Raw genomic sequence first — 27,741 nt, 5'->3', positions numbered from 1 at the left:
TCTTTCTCCCTTTTATTTACCAACTTATGGTGGTTAGCTTTAGGGCATGTTTCAATTAGCATACTTATGTTCGCATGTTTGCGTTTATTCATTTGTCTTGCATGCATCGGGCTCGGTGCATCATACTAACTGCATTACATTTTAATTCCAAGTTGAATACATGTTACCTGTAGCATCTCATATGCCATCATAGAATAGCCGAGCCTATCTTAGTTGCATTTCGCATGTGTTGCATTAGGCATCTCAGTATAGTTAGGACTCATGCATGATTTCTAATCAGTTTCTGTTTTGGCTCGGAGTACTCGGTAAGTGTTTATGCTTTAGCATCCTTGCATGTGTGTGAGTGACTGCCATGATAGCATGCTTGCCATAAGGCTAACTACTTATGTGATATAACTGCCTGAATGCCTGTGGGTGAAGGTTGGATTATCTGAATTGGAACAATTCATCGATTGCGAGTTTTAAACCCACTAGAGAGTGGCAAAATCATGTTTTCTAAGCCTACTTGAGGGTGGCAAATCCACGTCTTAGCCTACTTGCGAGTAGCACCATCAAACCATTTTCAAATAAATAAGCATGAAATGTTTTGTTCTAACTCAGGCGATCCAGTCTATACTTGTATGCTTGCGCATCACATAGTAATTCTAGGCTAATAACCAAAATAAGGACACATATGTTTTCAAAACTCGATATCTTGTTTAGTAGTGACCGATCTTTGATCGGGCGAGCGGGGGTGCTCACAGCTGACCTTCTCCAATCGTACCTAAGTTGCCGAGCCGAGACAACTTTGGTGATGACGGATACGTGGCCTTAGGCACGAGTCAGGGTTTCCTAAATTCCCCAAAGTAAAATATTTAGGTGGCGACTCTGTATCTGGCAAAGTAGTCCATGTTTGGCACTTCTTTCTAAAAATCTGTTTTTCAAAACGATTTGCCAGATTTGGACTCTTTGATGACTCATCGGTCTTGCATTGCACTCTGCGAGATTAGATACAGGACCGTGACTTTGAGTTCGAACTGTAGTAAGCCCAAATGAACAGATCGGGATTCTCTCCTGGGGCGTTCGGGGACGTCCACAATGGTGAATTATGGAAATTTTGGAAAAGTTAGGGTTTGATTTAAAGCTATAAAAAGGGAGTTTTCAAATGTTAAAATCCATGTGTATGTGGGACTATGAAAAATGGAATTATTGTTGTTGAATTGATGAAAATGAGCCTTAGGACTAATGTTGGGAAAAGGGGAAAAAGCCCTAATTTAATGTGACCAATTAATTTGTATGATTAATTTGAGAAATTATGAGAATGTGAAATTGAGTTGGAAATTATGAAATTGGGAAATTATGGAATTGAGTGGTGTAGTTGGACTAATTAATCACTCACCTATGAATATGTTGATATTTTATCTGTTGGGTAAATTTATTATCTGTTTAGAGATAACTGCTTTGGGCTATCAGTGGAGGATAGTCTTGATTGTTGTAGACACTGTATGTTGATTAGGAAAAACTGAAACTAATCACCTGGAATATGTCATCGAATATGACGGTTGGAATAATACATCGAATATGTGTATTGATTGATCATTGTATATGATAAGTGTTTAAATACATTGTATATGTATATTGTTTGGGAGGAGATAGGGGATGTACTCCATGGTTTGAGAGGAGATAGGGGATGTACTCTCAAACTTGTTTGGGAGGAGATAGAGGATGGACTCCATTGATAATTATGTTGGCCGGAGTGTCTAGGGTGAAAGTCCCGAAATTCTAATTGCGTTTGCATAACGTAGATAATTGAAATATTGGAAGTGTTTTAATATGAGTTGTAGTCTCATTTGAATTGTGAATAAGGGAAGTGTTTGGATATGAGTTATAGTCTCATTTAACTATTTGGCTAGATTATGAGCCATGTTTATGAATTGAAAATTGGATAAGTAAAGGAAAGTGGAATGAAACATGGACTATTTGTCCTGGAACTAGATTGTGTCGTAAGTTGGTTTACAAGTGTTAGCCATTTATCAAATGCTAATGTTTTAGTTATTTCTCATACTTGGTTTAGTATATCTCTATTGGGCTTTGGCTCACCTTTTATAGGACATCATTTTCAGGTACAGATGGTATGCCACCTCCAAGGATGTAGCTTGGGAGGCTGAAAGATCTTTTTGTGTTATCTTTTTGTATTACATGTAAATCAAGCCAAGGGCTTATTTTGTATAAAGAGTTAGAACTCTTCTTTTGTTAAACCCAAGTGTTGACTTGGAAAGTTGTAAGCCCATAGGGCATTTACTTTTGTTGTCAACATGTAATACTTTTGTACTAAACACTATGATGTACGGAATATATTGTCATTTTCTTGTATCATGAATGTATGAATTATGGGTTTATTTTGAGGGCGTTACAACTTGGTATCAGAGCGTATCGGGTTTGAATACTTCGGGTACGTGGGAAGTGGTTAGTACCACAATGGGTTTGTCTCGCTTGTTAGAGACTTATGTATGATGTTATGTGCTTACGTGATAACATGCTTATGTGACTATATAGGTATGGAATTTAGTTTCTAGGATGTTGATTGGATCCTTGGGTTTCTGGGAGTCCTGTTGGAAAAGCACTTGATCAATGCTGTTTCTAATCGAAACTCTAGCAACGCCTCGGGACTATCATTATCCGAAAATGAAATTCGTAAGTGCTTATGTGATTATGTGCTTACGTGGAATGAATTATTGTTGTCCAATGCTTTAGGACGCGAGTGAGATAGCTTTGGCACATTTGTGAATGTGCTAATGTTTTCGTTACCTTTATTAGAATGTCAGGATGAGGATGTGGCGGTAGGCGAGGTAGGCCTAGGAAGCAGGAGATGCTTATACCGGATGAGATTCCGGCGCAGCAGGAGGGTGTTGGTCAGGCCAATGTGGCCGAGCCAGTAGGTCAGCAGGCCATGGGCGCCTTAGCCCGCGAGATGGCAGGAGCATTGAGTGAATCCATGGACATTCTCAGAGCTGAGAATCAAGTCCAGGCCCATGTTGTTGAGGCAGGGCCTTCTTTTCTGAAGAGGGAGTTTTTTCAGTCTAATCCGGATGAGTTTCTGGGGGATTTGAAAGAGCCACTTAAGGCTGATGAGTGGCTTGAACAAATGACGAAGACGTTTGAGATGCTTGGCATCGAAGACGGAGGTTTACGGGTGACCTTGGCATCCTTCCAGTTGAAGGGAGACGCAGGTCAGTGGTGAAAGTTTGTTCGAGGCCGTATTGGTGGGACTTGGGAGGCTTTCGTTGGTGCCTTCCAGGAGAAGTTTTTGCCTCCCGCTGTTAGGGAGAAGTTGAGGGATCAGTTCTGTCAGCTCAAGCAGTTGAATACACCAGTGGCCAAGTTTGAGGCCGCATTTACTAGCCTATCTAGGTTTGCACCTGAGCTAGTGGCGTCTGAGGAACGTCGTTGTCTTGAGTTCAAGAAGAAGTTGAGGACTGGGCTCAAGCTTAGGGTTGTAGGGTCCATGACTCGGGAGTATGGGCGCCTTGTGGATGCTGCGGCTCATCTTGAGATTATTATGTATGAGGAGGATGAGAGAATGGGGGGCTCCAAGAGGAGTCAGGATGGCCAGGGGGATGGTAGGAGGTAGAAGGGGTTCTAACCCTCAGCAGCCCTAGAGTGTTTTTGCGATATCTACCTTTCCAGTGCCGAGTTCAGGCTCTGGGAGAGGCAGTTAAGGAGACTTTACTTGTTATAAATGTGGTTAGCTGGGCCACAAGTCTCCAGCTTGCCCGCAGAGGGGAGGAGGGTAGAGAGCAGCTTCATCTTCGGCTCGTCCTCAGAGCTAGAGTCAGGGCAGAGGTCAGCCGCTCTTTTGTTACCAGTGTGGTCAAGGTGGGCACCTAAAGAGGTTTTGCCTGCAGTTGAGTGGCACATCTGGTGCATCTGGGTCGAAGCAGAGTTATCAGCCAGCTTAGTCGGTTCAGGCCTCGAGGGCCAATCAGGGAGCCTCATTGTCTCAGTCTGTACAACAGTCTTTTGCTCTGAGAGGTGAGTAGGTAGACCAGAGACCTTCTGGGCATGTGTACGTTGTTACCGTGCAGGATCTTGTATCGGCTCCATCGGTTGTGAGAGCTACCTTTTTATTTTGCAACTCGGTTGCTAATGTGTTGATTGATACGGGTGCATCTCATTCCTTTATATCTGCTGCATTTGCATCTGTTTTGGGGTTGGAGTTGGCGCAGTTAGCATCTCTAATTTGTGTTGTATCACCTGTTGGGGGTGAGTTGATTTTGAAATGAGGGTGTCAGGGCTGTGATATTGAGGTCGCCGACCGCCAGCTTCCATTTTCTTTTGTAGTTATGGCTATGTCGGGTTTTGATGTAATTTTGGGTATGGACTGGCTATTGTCATACCGGGCTGTTATTGATTGTTACCACTAAGAATAACAACTCTCAGGTCCAGAACCAGACGCAGACGCACGCTCGAGCGAAGGAACTCTGGCTCGAGCCACCAGACACAAAACTCAACTCTCGCTCAAGTGAAGATACCCTGGCTCGAGCGAATGATCTAAAACAAAGAGCTCTCTCGAGCGACAAAGTCCTCGCTCGAGCGAAGACACCAAAATCTGGGCAGCAACCATTTGTTCCCAATCACACCTAACCTGTAACAAACCTGCCCAACACATCCTATAACTCAAATACAAAGTATTGAAGGATGGAAACAAAATATAAACAACAATCAACACCACGAAACCTAAGTCCGGAATACTGTACATAAAGGGGAAAACCCGGGATCGCTATAACCTCCCCTCCTTAAAGAATTTCGTCCCCGAAATTAAGTAGTATAGGTTTGTAAAAAACCAATTTTCTCAATTCCCAACAATATGACATTTCAATATTCAACAACTTGGCCCATTACCGGCCATTCCATCTCTATTCAAGAGGTAATTCACAATATATATTACAACATGCATTATCAACATGCATTTCTTCCAAATCCAACAATTTCCAATATACAAGGTTCCCAATTCCATATCATAGTCAAAATTCATGATATATTTCTAGTTCTACAATACATTCAACATATGCAATGTTATATTAAGCTTCCATTTCAAGGCAAGTTTCAAAATACTTCCATAAATCAAAACATATACAATGTTTTACAACTTAAGACATATTCAATGCTCTTAAAGTTTAACAATACAACAGAAAATACAACATATGCTCAAACATCCACAAATAGATCTGGATATTTCTCTCGGACCTCCAACTCACGTTCCCAAGTGGCTTCCTCCACTCCGTGATGTTTTCACAAGACTTTTACCAAAGGAATGGTCTTGCCTCGCAAGACTTGATCCCGCATATCCAAGACCCGAATCGGTCTCTCCTCATACGAGGCATCCTTATCAACCTCTAAGCCGGTCCAATCCAATACATGCGATGGATCCGACTCGTACTTCCGAAGCATACTAACATGAAACACGTCATGAACTCCGGACAACTGCGGCGACAAAGCTAAATAGTAAGCAACCTCACCAATCATCTCAAGGATCTCGAAAGGGCCAATAAACTGAGGGGACAACTTCCCACTCTTCCCAAATCTTATCAAACCCTGCATAGGTGATATTTTCAGAAAAACGTGATCACCCGCCTGAAATGCTAAAGGCCTCCTCCTACGGTCGGCATAACACTTTTGACGACTTTGGGCTGTAACAAGTCTCCAACGGATAAGCTCAACTTTCTCTGTCATTTCCCGAACCAACTCTAGGCCCAACAATGGCACATCACCCACCTCGGCCCAACAAACCGGAGACCTACACAGTCGGCCATACAAGGCCTCAAACGGTGCCATACCGATACTAGACTGAAAACTGTTGTTATAGGCAAACTCCACCAAGGGAAAGTGCCTCTCCCACGACCCACTAAAGTCAATAACACAACCTCGAAGCATATCCTCAAGGATCTGAATAGTATGCTCGGACTGCCCGTCAGTCTGAGGATGATAAGCCGTGCTAAAGGTCAACCTAGTGCCCAAGGCACTCTACAAACTCTGCCACAACCTAGCAGTAAAGCGTGGATCTCTATTTGAGATGATCGACACTAGGACCCCGTGCAACCTCACTATGTCCCGAAAATATAAGTCGGCCAGATAATCTACCGAATCTCTCACGCGCATAGGAATAAAGTGTGCCGATTTAGTCAACCGGTCTACAACCACCCAAATAGCATCACTACCCCGCTGAGTCCTCGGAAGACCTACAACGAAGTCCATAGTGACATACTCCCACTTCCACTCGGCAATAGGCTTTCACTTGCTGACAAGTAAGGCACTTAGACACAAAAGCTGCCACATCCTTCTTCATACCCCGCCACCAAAACTGGCGACCCAAATCACGATACATCTTAGTGCCTCCCGGATGCACTGCAAGGCGTGAATGGTGAAACTCTCGGAGTACCTCCTCTCGGCAAGACTCCAGCTCAAACAAATGGTCTCGGTATCTCACACTCTGGTCGGGATACACCGTCAAACCCTTCTCAATCTTTCCACTGGAGATTTTCTCTTAGAGGGATTCTATCTTAAGGTCATCTCTCTGTGCCTCTAACACTCGAGTCATAAGTGTAGACTGCGCAACAACAGAAAACAAGGCCGCAGCCTCAACAGATTCACCCAGAAGCAAATCAAACTTGCCAAGTGCCCCCAACATCTCCCACTCCCGGATGGCTATACAAGCTACATCACTAATGGATTTCCTACTAAGGGCATCGGCCGCAACATTGGCCTCCCTCGGATGATAATGTAACTCGAAATCGTAATCCTCAATAAACTCCATCCACCTCCTCTGCCTCAAATTCAAGTCTTTCTGTATAAACAGATATTTCAGACTCTTATGATCCGAGAACACCTTGAATCTCTCACCATAAAGGTAGTGCCTCCAAATCTTCAAGGCAAAGATCACAGCTGCTAGCTCTAGGTCATGTGTAGGGTAATTTCTCTCGTGTATTTTCAACTGACGTGAGCCATAGGCCACCACTTTCCCCTCTTGCATCAGCACACAACCCAAACCCTCTCGTGAGGCATCACAATATACTGCATAACCCAAACCTCTCTCCGGAATAATCAACACTGGTGCAGTGGTAAGTCTAACTTTAAACTCCTAGAATGACTTTTCACAAGTCTCACTCCATACAAATTTGACCCCTTTCCGTGTCAATCTAGTCAACGGTGAAGCTAGTTTGGAGAAATCATTCACAAACCGTCGATAATACCCAGCTAATCCCAGAAAACTGCAGATCTCAAAAACACTCTTAGGCTGTGCCCAATATTGCATTACCTCAATCTTGGATATATCAACAGACACCCCTTCCCCAGAAACCACATGGCCTAAGAATTTGACCCCTCCTAGCCAGAACTCACACTTTCCAAACTTGGCATACAGCCTATGGGCTCTAAGCAACTCAAGCACCACTCTCAGGTGTTCCTCGTGCTCCTCCTCTGAAGATGAATAAATCAAAATGTCGTCCACGAAAACGACCACAAAATGATCTAAGAATTCCCAGAATATCCGGTTCATTAAGTCCATAAAGACTGCCGGTGCATTGGTGAGCCCAAAAGGCATCACCAGAAACTCATAATGGCCATACCGCGTACAGAATGTCGTCTTCGGGATATCCTCCTCCCTGACACTCAACTGGTGGTAACTCGATCTCAAGTCTATCTTAGAGAAACAACGAGAACCCTTCAACTGGTCAAACAAATCATCAATATGGGGCATAGGGTACTTATTCTTGACCGTAGCCTGATTCAACTTCCGGTAATCGATACAAAGTCTCAAGGCATCATCTTTCTTTTTAGCAAAGAGGGCCGGTGCTCCCCACGGTGAAACATTAGGGCGAATAAAGCCCTTATCTAACAAATCTTGGAGCTGAATCTTCAACTCACTCAACTCGGCTGGGGCAAAACGATAAGGTGCCATAGAAATCAGCACTGTGCCGGGCACTAAATCAATAGAGAACTCAATCTCTCGATGAGGTGGTAAGCTAACAAGGTCCTCAGGAAAAACATCCGAATACTCACAAACCACTCTCAGTAATACAGTCTGGGTCTCATCACACTCACCACTCATAAAGCTAGCGAGGAGACCACTAAGATCACTCTGCCCTCGCGGATCATACACCGGTGGCAACACACTACTAACCTGATCCCCCAGGAGATGGAAACAGTCCCCGCTCAAGGTACATACAGCGACCCTCTGGCAGTAGCAATCAATAACAGCCTGATATGACGATAACCAGTCCATACCCAAAATAACATCAAAACCCGACATAGGCATAACTGCAAAAGGAAATGGAAGCCAGTGGTCGGCTACCTCTATATCACAGCCTTGACACCCCTGTTTCAAAATCAACATACCCCCAACAGGTGATACAACACAAATAGGAGATGCTAACTGCGCCAACTCTAACCCCAAAACAAATGCAAATGCAGCAGATATAAAGGAATGGGATGCACCCGTATCAATTAACACATTGGCAATCGAGTTGCAAAATAAAAAGGTACCTCTCACAACAGATGGAGCAGGTACAAGATCCTGCGCGGTAACAGCATACACGCGCCCTGAAGGTCTCTAATCAACCTGCTCACCTCTAGGAGCAAAAGACTACTGCACAGGCTGAGACGATAAAGCCCTCTGATTGGCCCTCGAGGCCTGAACTGACTGTGCTGGCTGAAAACTCTGCGTCTGTCTCGAACCAGACGCACCCAATGTGGCACTCAACTACAGGCAAAACCTCTTTAGGTGTCCCGCCTGACCACACTGATAACAAAAGACAGTGGCTGACCTCTAACCTGACTCTGGCTCTGAGGTCGAGCCGAAGATGAAGTAGCTCTTTGACCTCCTCCCCTCTGTGGGCAAGCTAGAGACTTGTGGCCCAGCTGACCACATTTGTAACAAGTCACGTCTCCCTGACTGCCTCTCACAGAGCCTGCACTCGGCATTGGAAAGGTAGATCTAGCAAAACCACCCTGAGACTGCTGAGGGTTGGAACCCGTCTGTCTCCTACCATCACCCTAGCCATCCTGACTCCTCTTGGAGCCTCTTTGCCTCTCCTCCTCCTCATGCATCATAATCTCCATATGGGCTGCAGCATCCACAAGACGTCCATACTCTCGAGTCATAGACCCTCCAACCCTCATCTTGAGCCCATGCCTCAACTTCTGCTCAAACTCAATATAACGGCGTTCTTCAGACGCAACAAGCTCAGGTGCAAACCTGGACAAACTAGTAAATGCGGTCTCAAACTTGGCCACTGATGAACTCAGCTACTTAAGCTGGCAAAACTGATCTCTCAATTTCTCCCTGACTGCGGGAGACAAGAACTTCTCCTGGAAAGCATCTACAAAAGCCTCCCACGTGCCACCAATACGGCCCCTCATGAACTTCCACCATTGACCCACATCTCCCTTTAGCTGGAAAGATGCCAAGGTCACCTTCAATGCCCTGTCCTTGATGCCAAGCATCTTAAACGTCTTAGTCATCTGCTTGAGCCACTCATCAGCCTTTAGTGGCTCCTTCGGATCCCCTATAAACTAATCCGGATTAGACTGGAAAAACTCCCTCTTTAGAAAAGAAGGCTCTGCATCAACAACCTGGGCCTGGACTTGATTCTCAGCCTTGAGAATGCCCATGGATTCCCTCAAAGCTTCTGCTATCCCGCGGGCTAAGGCGCCCATGGCTTGCTGACCTGCTGGCTCGGCCACATTGGCCTGACCAACCCCCTCCTGCTGTGCTGGAATCTCATCTGGTATAGGCACCTCTTGCCTCCTAGGCCTACCTCACTTACCTCCACGTCCTTGTCCTGACATCCTAATAAAGAAAACAAAGAACATTAGCACATTCACAAATGTGCTGAAGCTATTTCACTCGCGTCCTAAAGCATAGACAACAGTAATTCATTCCACGTAAGCACATAATCACATAAGCACCTACGAATTTCATTTTTGGGTAATGACAGTCCCGAAGCGTTGCTAGAGTTCCGGTTAGAAACAGCATTGATCAAGTGCTTTTCCAACAAGACTCATAGAAACCCAAGGATCCAATCAACATCCTAGAAACTAAATCCCATACCCATATAGTCACATAAACATGTTTTCACATAAGCACATAACATTACATCTAAGTCTCTAACAAGCGAGACAAACCCATTGTGGTACTAACCACTTTCCACGTACCCCAAGTATTCAAAACCGGTACACCCTGATACAAAGTTATAACGCCCTTAAAATAATACATAAAACCCAACATTCTTGACATGCATAAATACAAGATAAATAAACATCTTTCCATTCATCAGAGTAGTTAAGTACAAAAGTATTACATGTTGACAACAAAAGTAAACGCCCTATGGGCTTACAACTTTCCAAGCCAACACTTGGTCACAAAAAAGAGTACTAACTCAATTACACTTTAAGCCCTTGGCTTGTATCTACATGTAATACACCAAAAAGATAACAACAAAAGTCTTTCAATCTCTAAGCAATCCAAGCTACGTCCTTGGAGGTAGCATATCACCTGAACCTGAAAATGATGTCCCATATAGAGTGAGCCACAACTCAGTAGAGATATACTAAACCAATCATGAACAGTGACTAAAATAATGGCATTTGATAGATGGTTAACACTTATAAACCAATTTATAACATAAACCATTTCCATGACATAAAGTCCATGTTTCATTTCATATTCCTTTTCTTATACGATTTCAATCCATAAACATGGCTCAGAACCTGGCCAAACAATTCAATGAGACTACATTCCATATTAACACTTCCTTTATTCTCAATTCATATTAAACAACAATTCATATTATAACACTTCCATACTTCAAAATAATACACATATTCGTTGTATTAACACTTCTATTTAATACACATATTTGCTGTATTAATACTTCAATTTGATACACATATTCACTGTATCAATGGCGTCTATTCCCTATCTCCTCCCAAACAGGTTTGGGAGTCCATCCCCTATCTCCTCCCACACAATATACATATTTCAAGTATATAAACAATTATCATATACAAGGATCAATCAATACACATATTTGATGTATTATTCCAACCGTCATATTTAATGACATATTCAATGTGATTAGTTTCGATTTTCCCTAATCAACAAGCAGTGTCTACAATAATCAAAACCATCCTCCACCGATAGCCTGAAGCAGTTATTTCTAAACAGATAATAAATGCATCAACAGATATAATATCGATATTTTCATAGGTGAGTGATAAATTAATCCAACTACACCATTTAATTCCATAATTTCCCAATCTCATGATTCTCAACTCAATTTCTCATTTCCCCAAAATTAATTATACAAATTAGTTTGTCATAATAATTAGGGCATTTCTCCATATTTCACATATCAACCCTAAGGTTTGATTTCACCAATCTCACATCATAAATTCCATTTCTTTCAATGTTTCACATACATTTGGGTTCAAATATTTGAAAACCCATCTTTTATAAATTACACAACAACCCTAACTTTTCCCAAAATTACCCAACATCACCAACTAATCAAAATGACCAAAATTAAAGACAAAACTCATAAGATGGAGTAGGGTATCCCTACCTCGAAATGAAGAGCTCAAATGGAGAATATGACCAAAACCCAAGTGCTCCAAATCCAAGATTTTTCATATTAAAACGTAGCCCACACAACCCTCTACCTTTCTTACAAAGAACTTAGGTTAGAAACACTCTAAGTAGATCAATCCCTAGAGAGAAGGTGTATAGAGAGAGAGAGAGAGAGAGCACGGATCTAAGGTTTTGAAATCAAAAGAGGTGAAAAAGTGAAGTGTTTACCCGCTGTTGTCTACTAATATAACACAGGCTCGCTCGAGCGAAGGATTGGTCGCCTGAGCGACCAGACACAAGAAACCCTCGCTAGAGCGAAGAAAGTCTCGCTCGAGCCAACAATTCGAAGCTTCAGGTCTGCAACCTAGAAGCACGCTTGAGCAACAGAATGCTCGCTCGAGCGAAGAAACTCAAAACATACACCTCGCTCGCTCGAGCCAAGAATAGCAACTCTCAAGTCCAGAACCAGACGCAGATGCAGACGTACGCTCGAGTGAAGGAACTCTGGCTCAAGCCACCAGACACAAAACTCAACTCTAGCTCGAGCGAAGAAACCCTGGCTCGAGCGAAAGATCTAAAACAAAGAGCTCGCTCGAGCGACAAAGTCCTCGCTCGAGCGAAGACACCAAAATCTGGGCAGCAACCATTGGTTCCCAATCACACCCAACCTGTAACAAACCTACCCAACACATCCTATAACTCAAATACAAAGTATTGAAGGACGGAAACAAGATATAAACAACAATCAACACCACGGAACCTAAGTCTAGAATACTGTACATAAAGGGGAAAACTCGGGATCGCTATAGTTAAAGACTCATAAATTCACCAAAAATGATATGGTAATAAAATTGGAGCCTACATCATTGGTTTTATAACAAATCAAAAAATGATACATACCATACTACATAATTCTATTATATATCTAATGATTTATTCTATTCAATTTTATAGAATAATATTTTAATTTTTAAAAATACAAAATTTAAATATACTGTAATAATAATCCGTACCTTGCACGGGCCTTCTTAAATTAGTATATATATATATAGGTTTAGAGGAAGTAGATTAGTGTGTGTAGAAAAATTTATAAATACTGTTAATGGAGGTTAGTGGAAGAAAATAAGATAAATAATAAAAAATTCACAGTGCTGTAAATGAGTTTGTAAAGTTGTGGCAGGGACATATCTCTTATTTGTATTCATTTGCACCTCATAAAATTTTAATTATTTTTTACTTCTCACTAATTTTTAATTTCACTGAAAATTATTCTTTAAAACTAGGCAATTTGCCTACATAATTATTAAGTTAGTCATCTAACTTGAGAGAGGAGTTGGACTTAATCGATAATTTTGAGATTGATTTCGGTGATTCAAACTGTTCAATTTTTAAGATTCATTAACTAGAATAATCTTGTAAAAAATAAGATGATCAAACATTAATAGTTATATGTTTGAATCACATTTGTTATGAAAAATAGACGACAAATATATTTTAAAAATAGCATCAATTTTCGTAATACAAATATGACTTAAAAATATATCGATATTTGATTATATTAAATTTTTACATGAATATTCTACCTAATAAATTTTAAAAAAAATGAACAATTTAAATTTACCAAAGTTAATCCAAAATGGGCCCATCAAAACCAAACTATTCTCTCAAATTGAATTGTCAAATTGAAAGAATTTAAATCCGAAAGGAAAGTAATTTAAGAAAGACATTTGAAACTTTAAAAGCACAAATAATTAATTAGGTCATGTACGAAGTTAATAATTACCGGTACCTTCGTTTCTTCTCAAAAATGTCTTCTCAAACAAAGCCCAACTCTCCTTTTCTATTAAGTGCCTCAATTTATAAAGCACGAATTGTTGGTCTACATGCTTAGCAACATTTTCATTGCGAGTTGTTAGCAATATTTTGCTGCCTACCTCTGTAGTATTTGGGAAGCCTGGTCTCAAACTATCCCAATCCGCATCCTTCCAAATGTCATCAAGAATCACCAAACATTTCTTCTCACTTTGGACTTGATGAAGTTTCTTGACTAGCTCATCATGATTCAACTTTCCATTGCTTTCCTTTCTTCGTTTGATGGAGAGAGAAGTTTGATAAGAATTCCTTCAAGAACTTCCCTTGTATTGCATTGTTGAGATATACACTACAGGAAATGCCACTTTTGGCGACCAAAATATTGGTCGCCAAAAGCCCCATTTTTGGTCGCCGAAACAAATTAGCGACTACTATTTTTTGTCGCCAAAGTCGTCGCCTATAGCCTGTCGGCGATAGTATTGGCGACTAAACTATTTTTGGTCGCTGAAAGTGAAGGTTTTGGCTACTAAACTCTGGTTAGTTGGCAAAGGTTATCTTTTGGCGACTAAAAAATTAGTCGCCAAAAGTGAACATTCGGCTACCAAACTCTGAGTAGTCGGGAAAGGGTATATTTTGGCGACTAAATATTTAGTCGCCAAAAGTGTTCAAATAAAATAAATTAAATTTTCAGCAACTAAAACTTTTTGTCGGGAATAAGTTTTAGTCACAACATTACTACATTTAGGGACTAAAGAATTTAGTCGCCAAAAATATTATTTTTCATTTTATTAAACTTTTGGCTACTAACCATTTGGTAGCCGAAAGTCTTCATTTATTTTTAGCTACTAAATTTTTAGTCACCAAAAATCTTTGGATTCTTTATGGCTACCAAATATTTAGTCACTAAAAATATTGATTTCCTTTTTGGCTACCAATTGGTTAGTCACTAACAAATTCACTTCTTTTTTTTTTCGCTACTAAACATTTAATTGCCAAAAACTTTATTTAGTGTTTTTTTTATTATAATTAATTTCTTCACAACCTGTATTTATTTCGTGCAACCTGCACCCTATATTTAAACAATAATTATACATATATCTATTTCTATTTCGTTTCAACAATACAAAAATTTGATCAATTAACATCAAATTCTATACAAATCAAATACAATCCATCCCAAAATATTAATTCCATACAAACACAAAATCATACAAAAAAGATGTCCTCTATACAAAAAATTATACATCAAATGTCATTTACAGAATATTTTGAAGGTGTAAACATGATGGGAAAATTAAATTTATTTACTAAAGCACTTGCTTAATTTAACAATGAAGCCATTGATCTAAAGGCTTCTCATCCTTCAAGCTTGCTTCATATAGTTTGGTACCTTTCTTTCTGAAGACACCAACTGCAAAATAATAATCAACCTCCCAATCAGCGAAAGCATTTAGCAAATAAGTATAGATAATTAAACAACTTAAATAGAAAGATAATTAAATTGATGATTGGAAAGCTCTTGGAACGAGTGGATCAAAATTTCCAAGTAATATCAACAAATTTTTTTTTTGCTAGAACGAGATTCGCAAAGGCAAAAAGAAGATAAAAAATGAGAGATCCTGAGGTCAAATCCGAAATTTAATTCTTCTCAAGTTTGCAGTTACTTACATTTTTACTGATCCATAGATTTTCACTTCCATTACAAGTTAAATCATGAGTTATTAGAACTTGACAGGGAATGAGTATAGTGCCAGAGAAAAGGATCTATGCACTTCAAATTTGAGACTAGTGTTAAAATTTCTTCCCATAACATCTTACACCAAGTTCTTCCCATAAAATGTCTTAACATAACATCTTCAATTGTCCTATATTTCTTAGTTATTTCGTCTTTATTATTTTGGAAACAGTACACATCGCAGTGTAGTCAAAAGATTCACCAATTTGAGCTGTAAATTTCTAGTTAATGCCAGCTACACCATCTAACAACATACCTCTCCAGCATAATGGCAAATACCAAAAGCTCCACCTCTTTCTCCTTTAAAGCAAGGATTACGACTCAAGTGTTGTTTAAACTTATTAGCAAAGGTCAAATCAGTGGCCTTGAGGAAATTTGAATCTTCATCCAACAAAGATATTAGCCCTATAGGTTTCTGCAAAATGCATAGCAGTGAAGCCATTAACACACAATCTACCACACATGAAGGAGTGAATTTAAATATGAAAACCTATAATTAGGTTTCATATAACATGGTATGATCAAAAAGATGAGAACTTGGTGTATAATTATGCTTAGAAAGCAATATATTCAATCTTTTATTTTCTTTACAACTTCAGTTTATAAGAAACAATATTACAATAAGAACATGGTTTGAATTATGCATGAAAGGCTAACAAAAATAGTCAGAGACCTAGGACGACCTATGTGGTATGGCATCATATGTATATGAAATATAGTCCAATGCTCACATAGATCAGCACAAGGAACTCTGAAAAACTCGACAATGAACATGTGAGTGTGTGTGCGTGTGCGTGTTTGTGTTAAAAACAGAACTACCTTCTCAAACAGATGCAAATGAAAGACAGGGGAAAAGAAATTAAGGAAAACCTGAACAGATGCAAATGAACTACAAATAATAATAATAACAATAATTGACTAACCATGAAAGAGATTATACAAAGCAATTCAAAATAACTATACCAATGCCATGACCCATGAGCATAACAATTCAGCGAAGTAAATACATTTCAAAATAATGCAAATAACCTATCCACCAAGGGATAATGGTCCATGTAACACATGTGCAATGGAAAGGAAAGAAATAATATGTTAGGTAGTTCAAGTTAAAGCACTCCAAGGACCTCCATTTCAGAGCCAAAGCACTCAGACTCCCAAAACTGTTTACAATTTTAGTGAAGTTTATACCTATTAATCATGAATTGAATGTTGACTAATCATATTCTATAACGAATATACTTGAGAAATAAAGAAATAAAATTTCAAATCCAAATCGATTCATGTAGTAATTTTCCCAAATTCAAAAGAAGAACAAACTCACAAAATTAGGCATAATCATCACAAAGCATCACCAACAAGAGTTACAGACAAATATCATAGGGTTGTGTGTGTGTGTGTGTGTGAGAGAGAGAGAGAGAGAGAGAGAGAGAGCGATTGGGCGTTATGGTTATAGTGCCATTATGCTATAGTATTCCTATCAAATTTTTGCACCTCTGTCACGCCACCTCTGTCACACCCTTCCTAAATGTAAATTTAACAATTCAAATAAAAAAAAAAAAAAACACTAACAAAATTAATGTCCCCTATTTATTGTGTTTTCAACATTATAAATTGAATGAATCAAGATATGAACAGGATATATAAGATATTGAATGAATCAACACTATAGATATATATATATATATATATATATAGAGCAGTACCAGTATATATGTATATAGAAAGAACAAAGAGAGAGTGAAATTTCTACCTTGGCCCCTCCTAAGTATAATTTCTAATTCCACCCTTGATTCTGCCCTATGCGAAGGTATAGATGGAGTGTGGTAACTTTTCAATTCAATTCAGGTGCTCAGAAGTACTAAATGACCATATACTTCCAACATATCGTTGCATTCCTGAAGTTTTATGCATCAACAATTAACTAACATCACCAACCTTTCTCGGCACTACTTGCCTATTCGACCTGGTAAGAACTTTGCAATAGCAGACCATTTCTTACAACCATACTTCTCAACTAATCCAATTATGCAATCATCCTCCTGAAGGTTCAAAGAAGAAACAGAGAGCGATCAAATATCAATGGATAGATTATATTAATTGTCACTCCCAACAACAAAAGCATGAAAGAAGATTGATGTGTACCTCCTTTGTCCAAGGTCCTTTGACGAGTTCAGGATTAAGAACCTTCTGCCAACGATGCAAGCACTGGACATCAGTCCGTCCAGGAATATATTCAGCTGTACAAGAAAATAACATTATCATATCAGCAGAGTCAAGAAAGAAAAGCATCATCTTGCTGCTTTATCGAAGTTTCACCAATTCTAAAAAAACTACAGAAACATGGAGGAAAAATTCATGGCAATAAAGTCATTCAGCATGCACATTCTCGTACTAAAAAATGTCATTCACCATTGAATGTTCCTGTGGGCCAACTGCAAGGAGCCATCTAGTTTGCTACAAAAGCCCATTGTCAACTGTGCAAATAGTAACCATCATATATCAACAGATTGCAACCAACAAATAAAATACCTTCTTCAAATACAAAAACAAATTCAATACATTATCATCAAGAAGCCTAAACATGAATTCAAAACAGAAATAACCTTGTAAAACTCAACATAATCAAATACCACTTTAGTCTACAATTAAGAAACAAGCAAACCCACAAATAAAATACCTTCTTCATCCGAGTCTTGACCTCGGATTTCCGAGCTTTGTTGTAGACACGCCTCTTCTCTGCTTGACGAGCTCTCTTCGCAGCCGAATCGGCCTTCTTATTCGGAGCAGCCTCGCAAATAATCGAGTGACGAGTCGGCCTCACAACAGGGCTCATCGAAATCAAACCTGAAAATATTACCAAAAAACAATTTTTTAAAACTATTTAAGAACAAGGGTTTTGTGATTTGAGCTGAGAAAAGGCAAATACAGAGAAATGGGTTTTTGAGTAGTACCTGTGGAGAAGACATTGTGAGAAGTGGTGGAAGACAAGCTTAGAGACCTGAGTGATGAAGTGGGTTTGGGGTGAGTAGAAGAATAAGGGTAATTGAGGGATAGGGTAATTGACGACGCTGCTCCGACGCTGCTCGCTGTTGATCGCGATAGAGAGAGAGAGAGAGAGAGAGAGAGAGAGAGAGAGAGAGAGAGAGAGAGAGGGGTGGGTAAGTAGAGATTGGGGATTTTTGGGTTTGAGATTAGGGATTTTTTGGGCAGGAATGGGAAAAAGAGGAGGGGGGGTAGGGAGCGGGAATGGGAAAAAAAAAGAGGAGGAATAAACAAAATTTTTTTATTTTTTCAGTCACAAATGAAATTTAAATAATAAAATAATGTCGTTTATTTAATTTTATTTTATTTTTTGCCGCAGGGTTGACATCGTCAAAAAATTTTATTTTTTGTTAAAATATATAATTTTTTGTAGTTAATAAATTTTGTTAAAAAAATTCCTTTTTTTTTTTAGTTACTAAGATTGCAAAGTTATTTGTTTCATTTTTATTTTAATGAAAAAAAATATTATTATTTTTTATTTGGTAGAAGTAGGGGTAATATTTTAATGAAAAATATTTTTTACTAAAATAAAAGTTAATTTTCTGTAGTCAATGAAAAATATTTTTTTGAGGCTTATTTTTTTTTTTTGTTACTAAAAATCATGAACTAATTTTTTGTGGTAGAGGAAAGGGAGCGGCAGTAGTAGTGAAGATGGTGGATAAGAGATGATGGTGGTGGTGATGGGGATGGCGAAAGAGATTAGTGGTGAAGTTGTGGTAGTGGTAGTGTAAATGGAGTGGCAAGGGTGAAAGAGAGGTAATGGTAGTAGTAGTGGTAGTGGTGGTAGTGGAGTGGTGGTGATGATAGTAGTAATAGTAGTCGTAGAGGTGAAGTGGCGATAGTGGAAGTAGTGGTGGAGGTGGAATGGCATTTGTAGTAGTGGTGAAGGTGGTAATGGAGATGGATGGTGAGAGAGAGAAATGAGTGAGAGACAGATAGAGGAGAGAGAGAGAGAGAGAGAGAGAGAGAGAGAGATAGAGAGTGAGGGTGAGAGACAGAAAAGAGACATAGAGAGAAGAGAGATGGACGAGAGAGACAGAGAGATAGAGAGAAGAGAGATGAAGTAGTGACAGTAGAAGTAATAGTGGTGGCGGAATGGTGTTTGCAGTAGTAGTGAAGGTGATAGAAGAGATGGGTGGTGAGAGAGAGTGATAGACAGAGAGACACAGAGATGAGGGAGAGAGTGATAGACAGAGAGACACAAAGATAGAGAGAAGAGAGATGAGCAAGAGAGATAAAGAGAAGAGAGATGAGCGAAAGAGACAGAGAGAGAAAAGAGATGAAAGAAAAGATAGATGAGTGAGAGACACAGAAAGACACAGAGATGAGAGAGAGAGTGAGCAATGTGAACACAATGGGAGAGAGAGATAAACAGACAGATAGACACATAGAAAGAAAGAGAGAGAGAGAGAGAGAGAAGAGTGAAAGACAGACAAACAGACACAGAGAGAGAAAGAAAGAGAGAAGAGTGATAAGTGAGAGAGAGATAAAGAGAGAAAGAGATATAGAGAGAGAGACAGACAGAGAGACAGAGAGAGAAAGAGATAGAGAGAGCACCCTATAGAAAAATAGAGAGAAACAAGCGATGAGAGAGATATATAGAAAGAGAAAGAAAAGAGATGAACGAGAGAGAGAACAGAAAAATAGAGACATAGAGAGAAGACAAATGAGAGAGATAAAGAGAGTCAGATAAAGAAGAGAGATAGAGAGAGAGAGAGACAGAGATAGAGTGATGAGCGAGAGAGAGATATAGACAAAGTGGTTGCTAAAAGTATATTTTCTTATAGTGGATCGATAAATCGAGAAAGAGCTCGATAAATAGAGAAGATGGGAGTAAGAGAGTGAGCAAGACGAACATAGTAAGAGAGAAATAGACAAATAGACAAGTAGACAGAGAGAGATAGAGAAGAGTGATGAGTGAGAGAGAGACAGGGAGAGAGAGATAGACAGAAAAAGAGATAGAGAGAGAAAGAGAGAGAGAGAGAGAGAGAGATAAAGAGATAGAAAAAGAGAGAGAAACAAAAGATGAGCGAGAGATAGACAAAAAGAGAGAGAAATAGAGCGAACAATTGCTTCTAATTTTTTTCGAGTCAATGAAAAATAGATCAGGCTTGTTAAATTAATATTTTTTAATTTTATTTATTGTTTATACTTTTTACTTTATTGGAATTTTATGACTCAGTTTGTGAAAAAAAAATTATAAAATTTAGAAATATTTAGAAAGTATAAATTTAAAAATAAATCTTACAAATCAAATTTATTTACTCATAAGTCATGAGTGAATTTTTTTTACACACTTAGCCCTCGTTTTGGTAATGAAATTTTTTTAAAACTTTTTAAATATATGTTTTGTGTTTGTAAAATGATTATTTCATTAGTACTGGTAATAATATTGAAAAATTTATTAAAATGATAAATAATTGGGATATTTTGTCTTTTATTTGTGAATTTTGATTTATTCTTAATTTATTAGTGTTATTGAAATATGATGATGCAAAAAGTATAAATAGTTTAATTGTACTTTTTAAAAATAATAAATTTATTATTAAAAATTAAATTCATCAGACTGACCTGTAACTATGCCTTTAAATTTTTGCAATGTAAAACTATCGACAAACAGCCAATAACAAGTTGCCCATTTTAGCATACCTTTCGCGTGAGGGCCCAATTATTAAAAGATGTGTTCAACCATCAAATGAAAGCCGACTACTTCTTCCATCTAAAAATAATAATCTATTTTCAGAATTTAATTTCTTTTTATAATACAATTATTACATTTTAAAAATATTAATTTTTCAAAATTACCTTTTGATAGTATATTTTTTAGACATATCAATTGTCATAATTGTACTTTTTGTATTATTAATGGATTTAAAAAAAGGACAAAATAAGAAATTCATATTATTTTAATAATTAATTTTTAAAAAAAATTAATATTTTGAGATAATAAAAAAAATAAGATATTAATATTTTTGGATGGTGGGTGTACAACCTCTTAATAAAAATAAAAATAAAAATAATTAATTTTCTTATTTTCATTCGGCTACCAAACAATTTAGTAGCCGAAAGTAGATATACAGCGACTAAAAGAAATTTTGTCGCCGAAACTGGACATTTGGCGACCAAAAGTTTGGTCGGGAAAGATTAAAAATTAATTTTTTAATTTTCATTCAGCTACCAAACAATTTAGTAGCCGAAAGTAGGTATACAGTGACTAAAAGAAATTTTGTCGCCGAAACTTGACATTTGGCGACCAAAAGTTTGGTCGGGAAAGATTAAAAATTAATTTTTTTATTTTCATTCGGCTACCAAACAATTTAGTAGCCGAAAGTAGGTATACAGCGACTAAAAGAAATTTTGTCGCTGAAACTTGACATTTGGAGACCAAAAGTTTGGTCGGGAAAGATTAAAAATTAAATTTTTTATTTTCATTCGGCTACCAAACAATTTAGTAGCTAAAGGTACCTTTACGGCTACTAAATTTTTATTTAGTCGCCAATTGTCATATGTTTAGCTACTAAAAATTGTTTTAGTCGCCAATTGTAATATCTTTAGCTACTAAATTTTTTTTAGTAGCCAATAATCAACATTCCCCTACTAAAAAAAATTAGTAGCTAAAAAGTTGACTTTTGCCGACTAATATTATTTTTGGTAGCCAATTCCGTGACTTTTGGCGACTAAATTAGTTTTGGTAGCTAAAAGTGGTCGGCAAAAATGCTTTTTCTTGTAGTGATAAAGGCCCAGGCAACACATTTAAAATGACGCCCAATTTCAATGCGTTTGTAAATCATATTAGCAAGGGTGGTCTTGCCCAGACCACCCATCCCCCAAATGGAAACAACTCTATAACGTGCCTTCTCCTTCACCAAAAGATCCACTATTGCTTTTACATCTTCTTCTGCGCCGGCAACATCCTCCTCGACAATATGGGTATAGGATCGCCTTAATTGTCGCTGGCTCTCAACCATAGAAATTGATGATGAACTTTCTCCTACTCCTGTAGAATTTAGTATTCCACAAGTTTGAAAACCTGTTGTGAGGCTATTGGTGATCCTGGTATTAATACGCTCAATCTCCAACCTAACCTCACGAAGGGCTAAACATTCCTTGAAGATAAACAAATACCCCCTGAGAACGAAACAGAACTGACCTGATCTCCCACTAGTACGAAATGCAATTTTGACAACAAAAGTTGCAATTGTAGCTTCAGCATCATAGGATGCTTCTCTGATTTCAGCAACGCAATTGCAGATTATAATCTCATCTGCTCCTCCTTTTGGTCTTGCATCTGCAGCCTCTAAGAAGCATTGCATCCGATTTAGTTGGTCTTGCAATTGCTCAACTTCAAGCCTCGCCCTACCCAAGTTTTTCGCTTCCTGGATGAGAAACCCACCCAGACTTTTCACCACAAAGGTCGCAAAAGGTAGAGCTACAGATTCCGCCATAGTCATCTCTCACCACCAAAGTGTTCTTTCCTCTTCTTCTTGACAGTCCGCCCATGCGGTCGACAACCCACAATCATTGACTGTCTACAAGATTGATAAATCCCTCCTTTGGTATGTTTTATGAAAGAGTTAAAAAATAAAGTTTCAAAGCGCGTAATCTAATAGATTCGAAGCCTATCTATTTCAATTTTGAAGACAACTCAATAATGCGTGTGTGGGTCAGATTGCAAGCATAGACTTGAAGAGTTGAAGGCCCACCAATTTTGTTGTTTCTGGACCATGTCACATGAGGGACTGCCCACAAATTATTAAACAAGCCAAGATTCAAATAAATAAATAAATAAATAATTGTTTTCAAATTTTTATTAGCATCTTGTGTCATTGTTTATATTAATTTTTATGGTTAATTTCTTGTTTGGATAAATTATAACGGTAGTTCCTGTATTTTGGTCATTATGTCATTTTAATACTTGTAATTTCAATTAATTCGATTTTGATCCTAAATTTATGATTTTGTCTAAATTTGGTCCAATTGATTACAAATTTTAATATTTTTTTTTATGAAAAATATGCACATAAGTGTCATATGTTATATTTTTAAGAGAGAAATTATAAATTTACTCGACTAAATGAGTTAACCTCAATTAATTTAGTGATAAATTCTCGTAAAAAACACTAACGATATTATCAATTGGACCAAATTGACACAAAATCTAAAGTTAAGGGTCAAAATTGAGTTAATAAAAAGTGTAGGGACCAAAATGACACACAGGATAAGATGTAGAGACCATTGGTGTAATTTGACTTTCTTATTTAAAAATAATTATTAAAAACTAACAAAAATACAAACTCTGATGATACAAAATCATATAAAACAAGAAAAACAATGAATGTGTCTGTTCTGCTTGCTTGCACTATAACAAATAAGAGTTTTAGAGACTAAATGTTTTGGTTTCTAAAAGTGAAAATTTTGTTATAAGAGACATTTAGGGACCAATTGCTATCGTCATGACGATAGTCGCTAAAAGGTTGTCTCGAAAAATCCAAAACAAGGCTTTTAGTGACAAAATTTTGAAAATCTCACTAATAAATAGACATTTAGTGACAAAATAATTTGGTTTCAACATGCTTTATTTTTTAAGACCAAAAATTTGGTCCCAAAAGAATAATAATTCATCACTAATGTCTAATTTTTGTTGTTAAAAATATAATGACAACACTTTTCTCAAAAAAAATATTTGGTCTTTAAAAAATAATTTTGTCCTTAAATTTTGGTGTCTAAAACCTTAATTTTTTTGTAGTGTTGGCATGTCTTCAAATGAAAGTTGGTGTATACTCTACTGGAACCACAAATTGCAATAAGAATTGTTGAGAACATAAACACAAATGGTGTGTGTTAGGACACCACCAAGCACAGGATTCCACAGTAATTTAAGGAAAACAAAATCACCCATTGACATAAATATAAATTAACAGAGTCTAGGAAACAACTAACAATATGAAGAAAGCCTTAACACAACTGAAGTAAAAAAAAAAAAAAAAAAAAAAAAAAGGAAAAAGAACAAGACCAGATGCAAAAATAACAGTAGATTGACTAGATGCTGTAAGCTAGGATCATTTGATGTCAAAAGGAAAATATGCCTCTCCATGAGAAGAAGAGATACGGGGAAAAAGTTGCAAATCAGGCTAAGAAAAGCTACTGTGAACAAACTCCTTGGCTGTAGAGATAATTGGCAAGAATGAAAAGATTGTGGGAGACAACAAAATTCTAAAAAATCACGGTGCTTCCACTACCTGAATATCTTTACTGCCCTTCATCTACTCAGAGTTAGTAGTAAAATTAATGTGTAGAAAATTGTACTTATGAGCACATTTAAGAGCAGAAAGAGCTATAGCTAACAGTAGGCTATTGAAACATTTAACCAAACCAAAAATGAGATTAGGCCACAACACCCACAACTACCATAGAGGGAGAAGGAATAAAAACACAACCGGAAAGAGCTAATGCTTAGATTCAGGACAAACTTGAGACTTCTTATGTCATTCATAAAAGAAATCTATCTAGCAAAACTTAAACAAGTGTGAGTTTTTCTTTCTTTCTTTCTTTCCTCTAAGTAAAGCAAGTCTAGGATACATGTTCATTGCCAATTTTCGCATTTGGTAGTGATGAAGTTTTACTAGCCAAATATCATTTGAATTTCATAGAAGGCTAAATTAAATATAGTACTTAATGTAATCTTATTATCAGGGAGAATAACAGAGCCCATCCACTAAGGTCCCAAAATTGCATCCACAATGTGTAGGTTCTGGTTTGTAATGCGAAATAGTCGTAGAATTGCATCCAAACACAAGAAAAGGTAAGAGCAGGCCCCCCTATGTAAAAAAAAAAAGCTAAGAGTAGGCCCACACAAGGTATTAGTCTATGAGTTCAACCAAGAGAAAAGATTTGCAATAGAATGAGCTCAACCAATTTTGTCCTATAAAAAAAGCATGCCTTATTACAAAATAACACAACCATATTATTTGTACTTCTGAAGATTTAGAAGAAAAATAAAAATAAATAAATAAATCTAAGTTTCTATGTTTATGGAGAGTCCATGGATTTGCATGAGTAATTCATATTTCATATGGAACAAATATGATCCATAGCAATGCGAGTGAGACAAATGAACTTGTCTATTATGCTCTGCACCATTTGCCATAATATCCATCAATGATCAGACCTCTTTGAGCTCGCTCGGCATGTCTTCAAATGAAGGCTGGGGTACTCTACTGGAACCATAAATTACAATTTAACATTACTTCAAAGTATAACTTTAGAACATTTCATTTGTTAGTTGGCAGGAAAGACCCTTCGACGAAGATGAGGTGAGACAGGCTGTATTTGAGTGCGACAGAGACAAGGCTCCAGGTCCAAATGGTTTTTCAATGACAGTATTTCAGGATTGTTGGGAAATTGTAAAAAATTATCTTACGAGGGTACTGAGTTCACCAATGCATCCTTCATTTGACTAATTCCCAATAAGGAGAAGTCGGTCAAGATTGGGAGTTTTAGACCCATTAGCTTGGTCACATCTCTTTATAAGATTTTAGCTAAAGTGCTTTCTAGGAGACTAAGAGTTGTCCAGGGGGGAACAATTTCTTTGGCTCAAGGTGCGTTCGTGCAGGGTCGACAGATTTTGGATGTTGTCTTAGTGGCTAACGAGGTTGTGGAGGAGTATAGGGGATTACGTAAGGAGGGTATTGTATTTAAGGTAGACTTTGAGAAGGCATATGACCATGTTGATTGGGGCTTTGTGGATTTTGTTTCGGAAAGGAAGGGGTTTGGTGTTAGATGGAGGAAGTGGATTTGAGGGTGTTTGTCGTCATGCAATATGGCAATCATTGTGAATGGCAAGGCGGGGATTTTTTCCAAGTATCCAGGAGTCTAAGACAGGGTGATCTTTTATCACCATTTTTGTTTATTTTAGTTGCTGATGTGTTGGGTAGGATTATGGATTTAGCTAAGGACAAGGGTGTCATTGAGGGATTTGTGGTGGGTAGGGATAGGATATGTGTTGCTCACTTACAATTTGCGAATGATACTATTTTTTTCTCATCTAAGGAGGAAAGTAAGATGGGGAGTTTGTTGAAGATTCTGAGAATTTTTGAAATAGTGTCGGGCCTCAAGGTTAATCTTAGCAAAAGCAGTGTTGTGGGTATTAATTTGGATGATAGTCACGTGCATAGGGTGGCGGTTATGTTGGGATGTTCAATTGATTCCTTTCCCCTCAAATATCTAGGGCTTCCGTTAGGAGGTGATCCTAGATTGGTGTCTTTTTGGGAACCTGTTCTTGTCAAGATTAGGAAAAGATTGGAGGGATGGAAGCAAGCTTTGTTGTCTAAGGGAGGGAGGTATACATTGGTACAATCCGTATTAGGATCTGTTCCTATTTACTTCATGTCCCTTTTCAAAATTCCGGTTAGTATTGCAAGAACGATTGAGAAACTGATGAGGGATTTCCTCTGGGAAGGGTGTGACGAGGGTAAAGGAGTTCATTTGGTTAGGTGGGAGATTGTTTCTCTTTCTAGGGCAAAAGGTGGCTTGGCTATAGGAAACATCGTTGCTAGGAATATTGCTTTCTTGGGCAAGTGGTTGTGGAGATCTCCTCTTGAAAGTGAGTCGTTATGGTGTTCAGTTATTAAAAGTAAGTATGGAGTTCAATCCAATGGTAAGGATTCTAATGTGGTTAATAGAGGCAATTGTCGTTCTCTGTGGAAATCCAGTTCTTGTTTGTATCCTCTTGGGTCTATTTTTTTTTCATTTAGAGTGGGGAATGGGGAGAAAGTTCGGTTTTGGGAGGATGTTTGGTTAGGGGATATTTCGTTTGCTAGATCTTTTCCCCTTCTTTACAAGTTGGCTCGTTCTCCAAATGTGTCTATAGCATTGGTGGCTTGCTCGTCTACGACACCCATCTCCTGAAATTTTGGTCTCATTAGAAACTTGAATGATAGGGAGGTGGGGGAGTTGGCATCTTTGTTGGTTGTGCTTAAGGGGGCTTCTCTTTCTTCGTCTTCCGATAGTAGGGTGTGGAATCTTGTTTCTTCTGGGGTCTTTTCATGTAAATCCTTTTTTGATAAGATTATTGATAATCCCTCGATTCCCTTGTTCCCTTTTCATAAGAAAATTTGGAAAGCGGGTGTCCCTCATAAAGTGAAGTTTTTCATGTGGTCTTTGGCTCAAAAGGGTGTTACAACTAATGATGTTCTCTAGAGGAGAAAGCCTAATCACTCTCTATGCCCCAATGGTGTGATGTGCAAGAGAAATTTGGAGGTAGCGGATCATCTTTTTCTGGTTACTACATTATGGCAGTGTCTTTTCAGGTTATGTGACGTACAGTGGGTTGCTCCATGGGAGTGTATGCATATGCTTCTTATTCGATTTGACGGGTTTGGGAGTACTAAGAAAGCCAAAACAATGTGGATAGGCATTGTTTTTGTTATTTTTTGGGTTATTTGGTTGGAGAGAAATGTTAGAATTTTTGAAGGCAAGGAAGAAAGTGTAGAGGCTTTATGGGATAGGGCTGAATATTTGGCCTCTTTTTGGGCATTTGTATCTTCTC

General features: G+C 38.1%; 3 protein-coding genes across 3 annotated transcripts; 1 reads left to right on the top strand and 2 right to left on the bottom strand.

Moving 5' to 3' along the window:
- Positions 1 to 14,619: 14,619 nt before the first annotated feature.
- On the bottom strand, positions 14,620 to 18,284 carry LOC114264082 (small ribosomal subunit protein bS20c-like). The gene is made up of 6 exons (XM_082913892.1): positions 18,104 to 18,284; positions 17,830 to 17,996; positions 17,295 to 17,389; positions 16,903 to 17,191; positions 15,409 to 15,567; positions 14,620 to 14,828 (listed from the first exon to the last, which is right to left on the bottom strand). Exons 2-4 carry the CDS (start codon positions 17,983 to 17,985, stop codon positions 17,176 to 17,178), a joined length of 267 nt encoding a protein of 88 aa, XP_082770018.1. The 5' UTR covers positions 17,986 to 17,996; positions 18,104 to 18,284; the 3' UTR covers positions 14,620 to 14,828; positions 15,409 to 15,567; positions 16,903 to 17,175.
- A 3,432-nt stretch (positions 18,285 to 21,716) lies between these two features.
- Positions 21,717 to 22,953, bottom strand: LOC145819901 (putative disease resistance protein At1g50180). The gene is made up of 2 exons (XM_082913891.1): positions 22,345 to 22,953; positions 21,717 to 22,191 (listed from the first exon to the last, which is right to left on the bottom strand). Exons 1-2 carry the CDS (start codon positions 22,643 to 22,645, stop codon positions 21,890 to 21,892), a joined length of 603 nt encoding a protein of 200 aa, XP_082770017.1. The 5' UTR covers positions 22,646 to 22,953; the 3' UTR covers positions 21,717 to 21,889.
- A 1,981-nt stretch (positions 22,954 to 24,934) lies between these two features.
- LOC145811534 (uncharacterized) lies at positions 24,935 to 25,992 on the top strand. Its single transcript, XM_082907567.1, has 3 exons — positions 24,935 to 24,996; positions 25,477 to 25,618; positions 25,726 to 25,992. The coding sequence occupies exons 1-3, from the start codon at positions 24,935 to 24,937 to the stop codon at positions 25,990 to 25,992; spliced, it is 471 nt and encodes a 156-aa protein (XP_082763693.1).
- The last annotated feature ends 1,749 nt before the right edge of the window (positions 25,993 to 27,741 follow it).

Source organism: Camellia sinensis, chromosome 2 (assembly GCF_055761805.1).
Source record: "Camellia sinensis isolate YWXY chromosome 2, ASM5576180v1, whole genome shotgun sequence".
NCBI classification, from domain to species: Eukaryota; Viridiplantae; Streptophyta; class Magnoliopsida; order Ericales; family Theaceae; genus Camellia; species Camellia sinensis.
Note: the sequence above shows the minus strand (reverse complement) of the source record. Positions and strands in the feature narration are given on the sequence as shown.

Coding starts and splice junctions, on each gene's coding strand:
- LOC114264082 (XM_082913892.1), bottom strand. CDS start 17,985: ATGAGCCCTGTTGTGAGGCCGACTCGTCACTCGATTATTTGCGAGGCT. Junction 17,390..17,829: donor TCAAGACTCGGATGAAGAAG/GTATTTTATTTG, acceptor TTTCTTGTACAG/CTGAATATATTCCTGGACGG.
- LOC145819901 (XM_082913891.1), bottom strand. CDS start 22,645: ATGACTATGGCGGAATCTGTAGCTCTACCTTTTGCGACCTTTGTGGTG. Junction 22,192..22,344: donor TCGTACTAGTGGGAGATCAG/GTCAGTTCTGTT, acceptor TAAATTCTACAG/GAGTAGGAGAAAGTTCATCA.
- LOC145811534 (XM_082907567.1), top strand. CDS start 24,935: ATGTGTAGGTTCTGGTTTGTAATGCGAAATAGTCGTAGAATTGCATCC. Junction 24,997..25,476: donor GCATCCAAACACAAGAAAAG/GTAAGAGCAGGC, acceptor TTCATTTGTTAG/TTGGCAGGAAAGACCCTTCG. Junction 25,619..25,725: donor TAAAAAATTATCTTACGAGG/GTACTGAGTTCA, acceptor TCTCTTTATAAG/ATTTTAGCTAAAGTGCTTTC.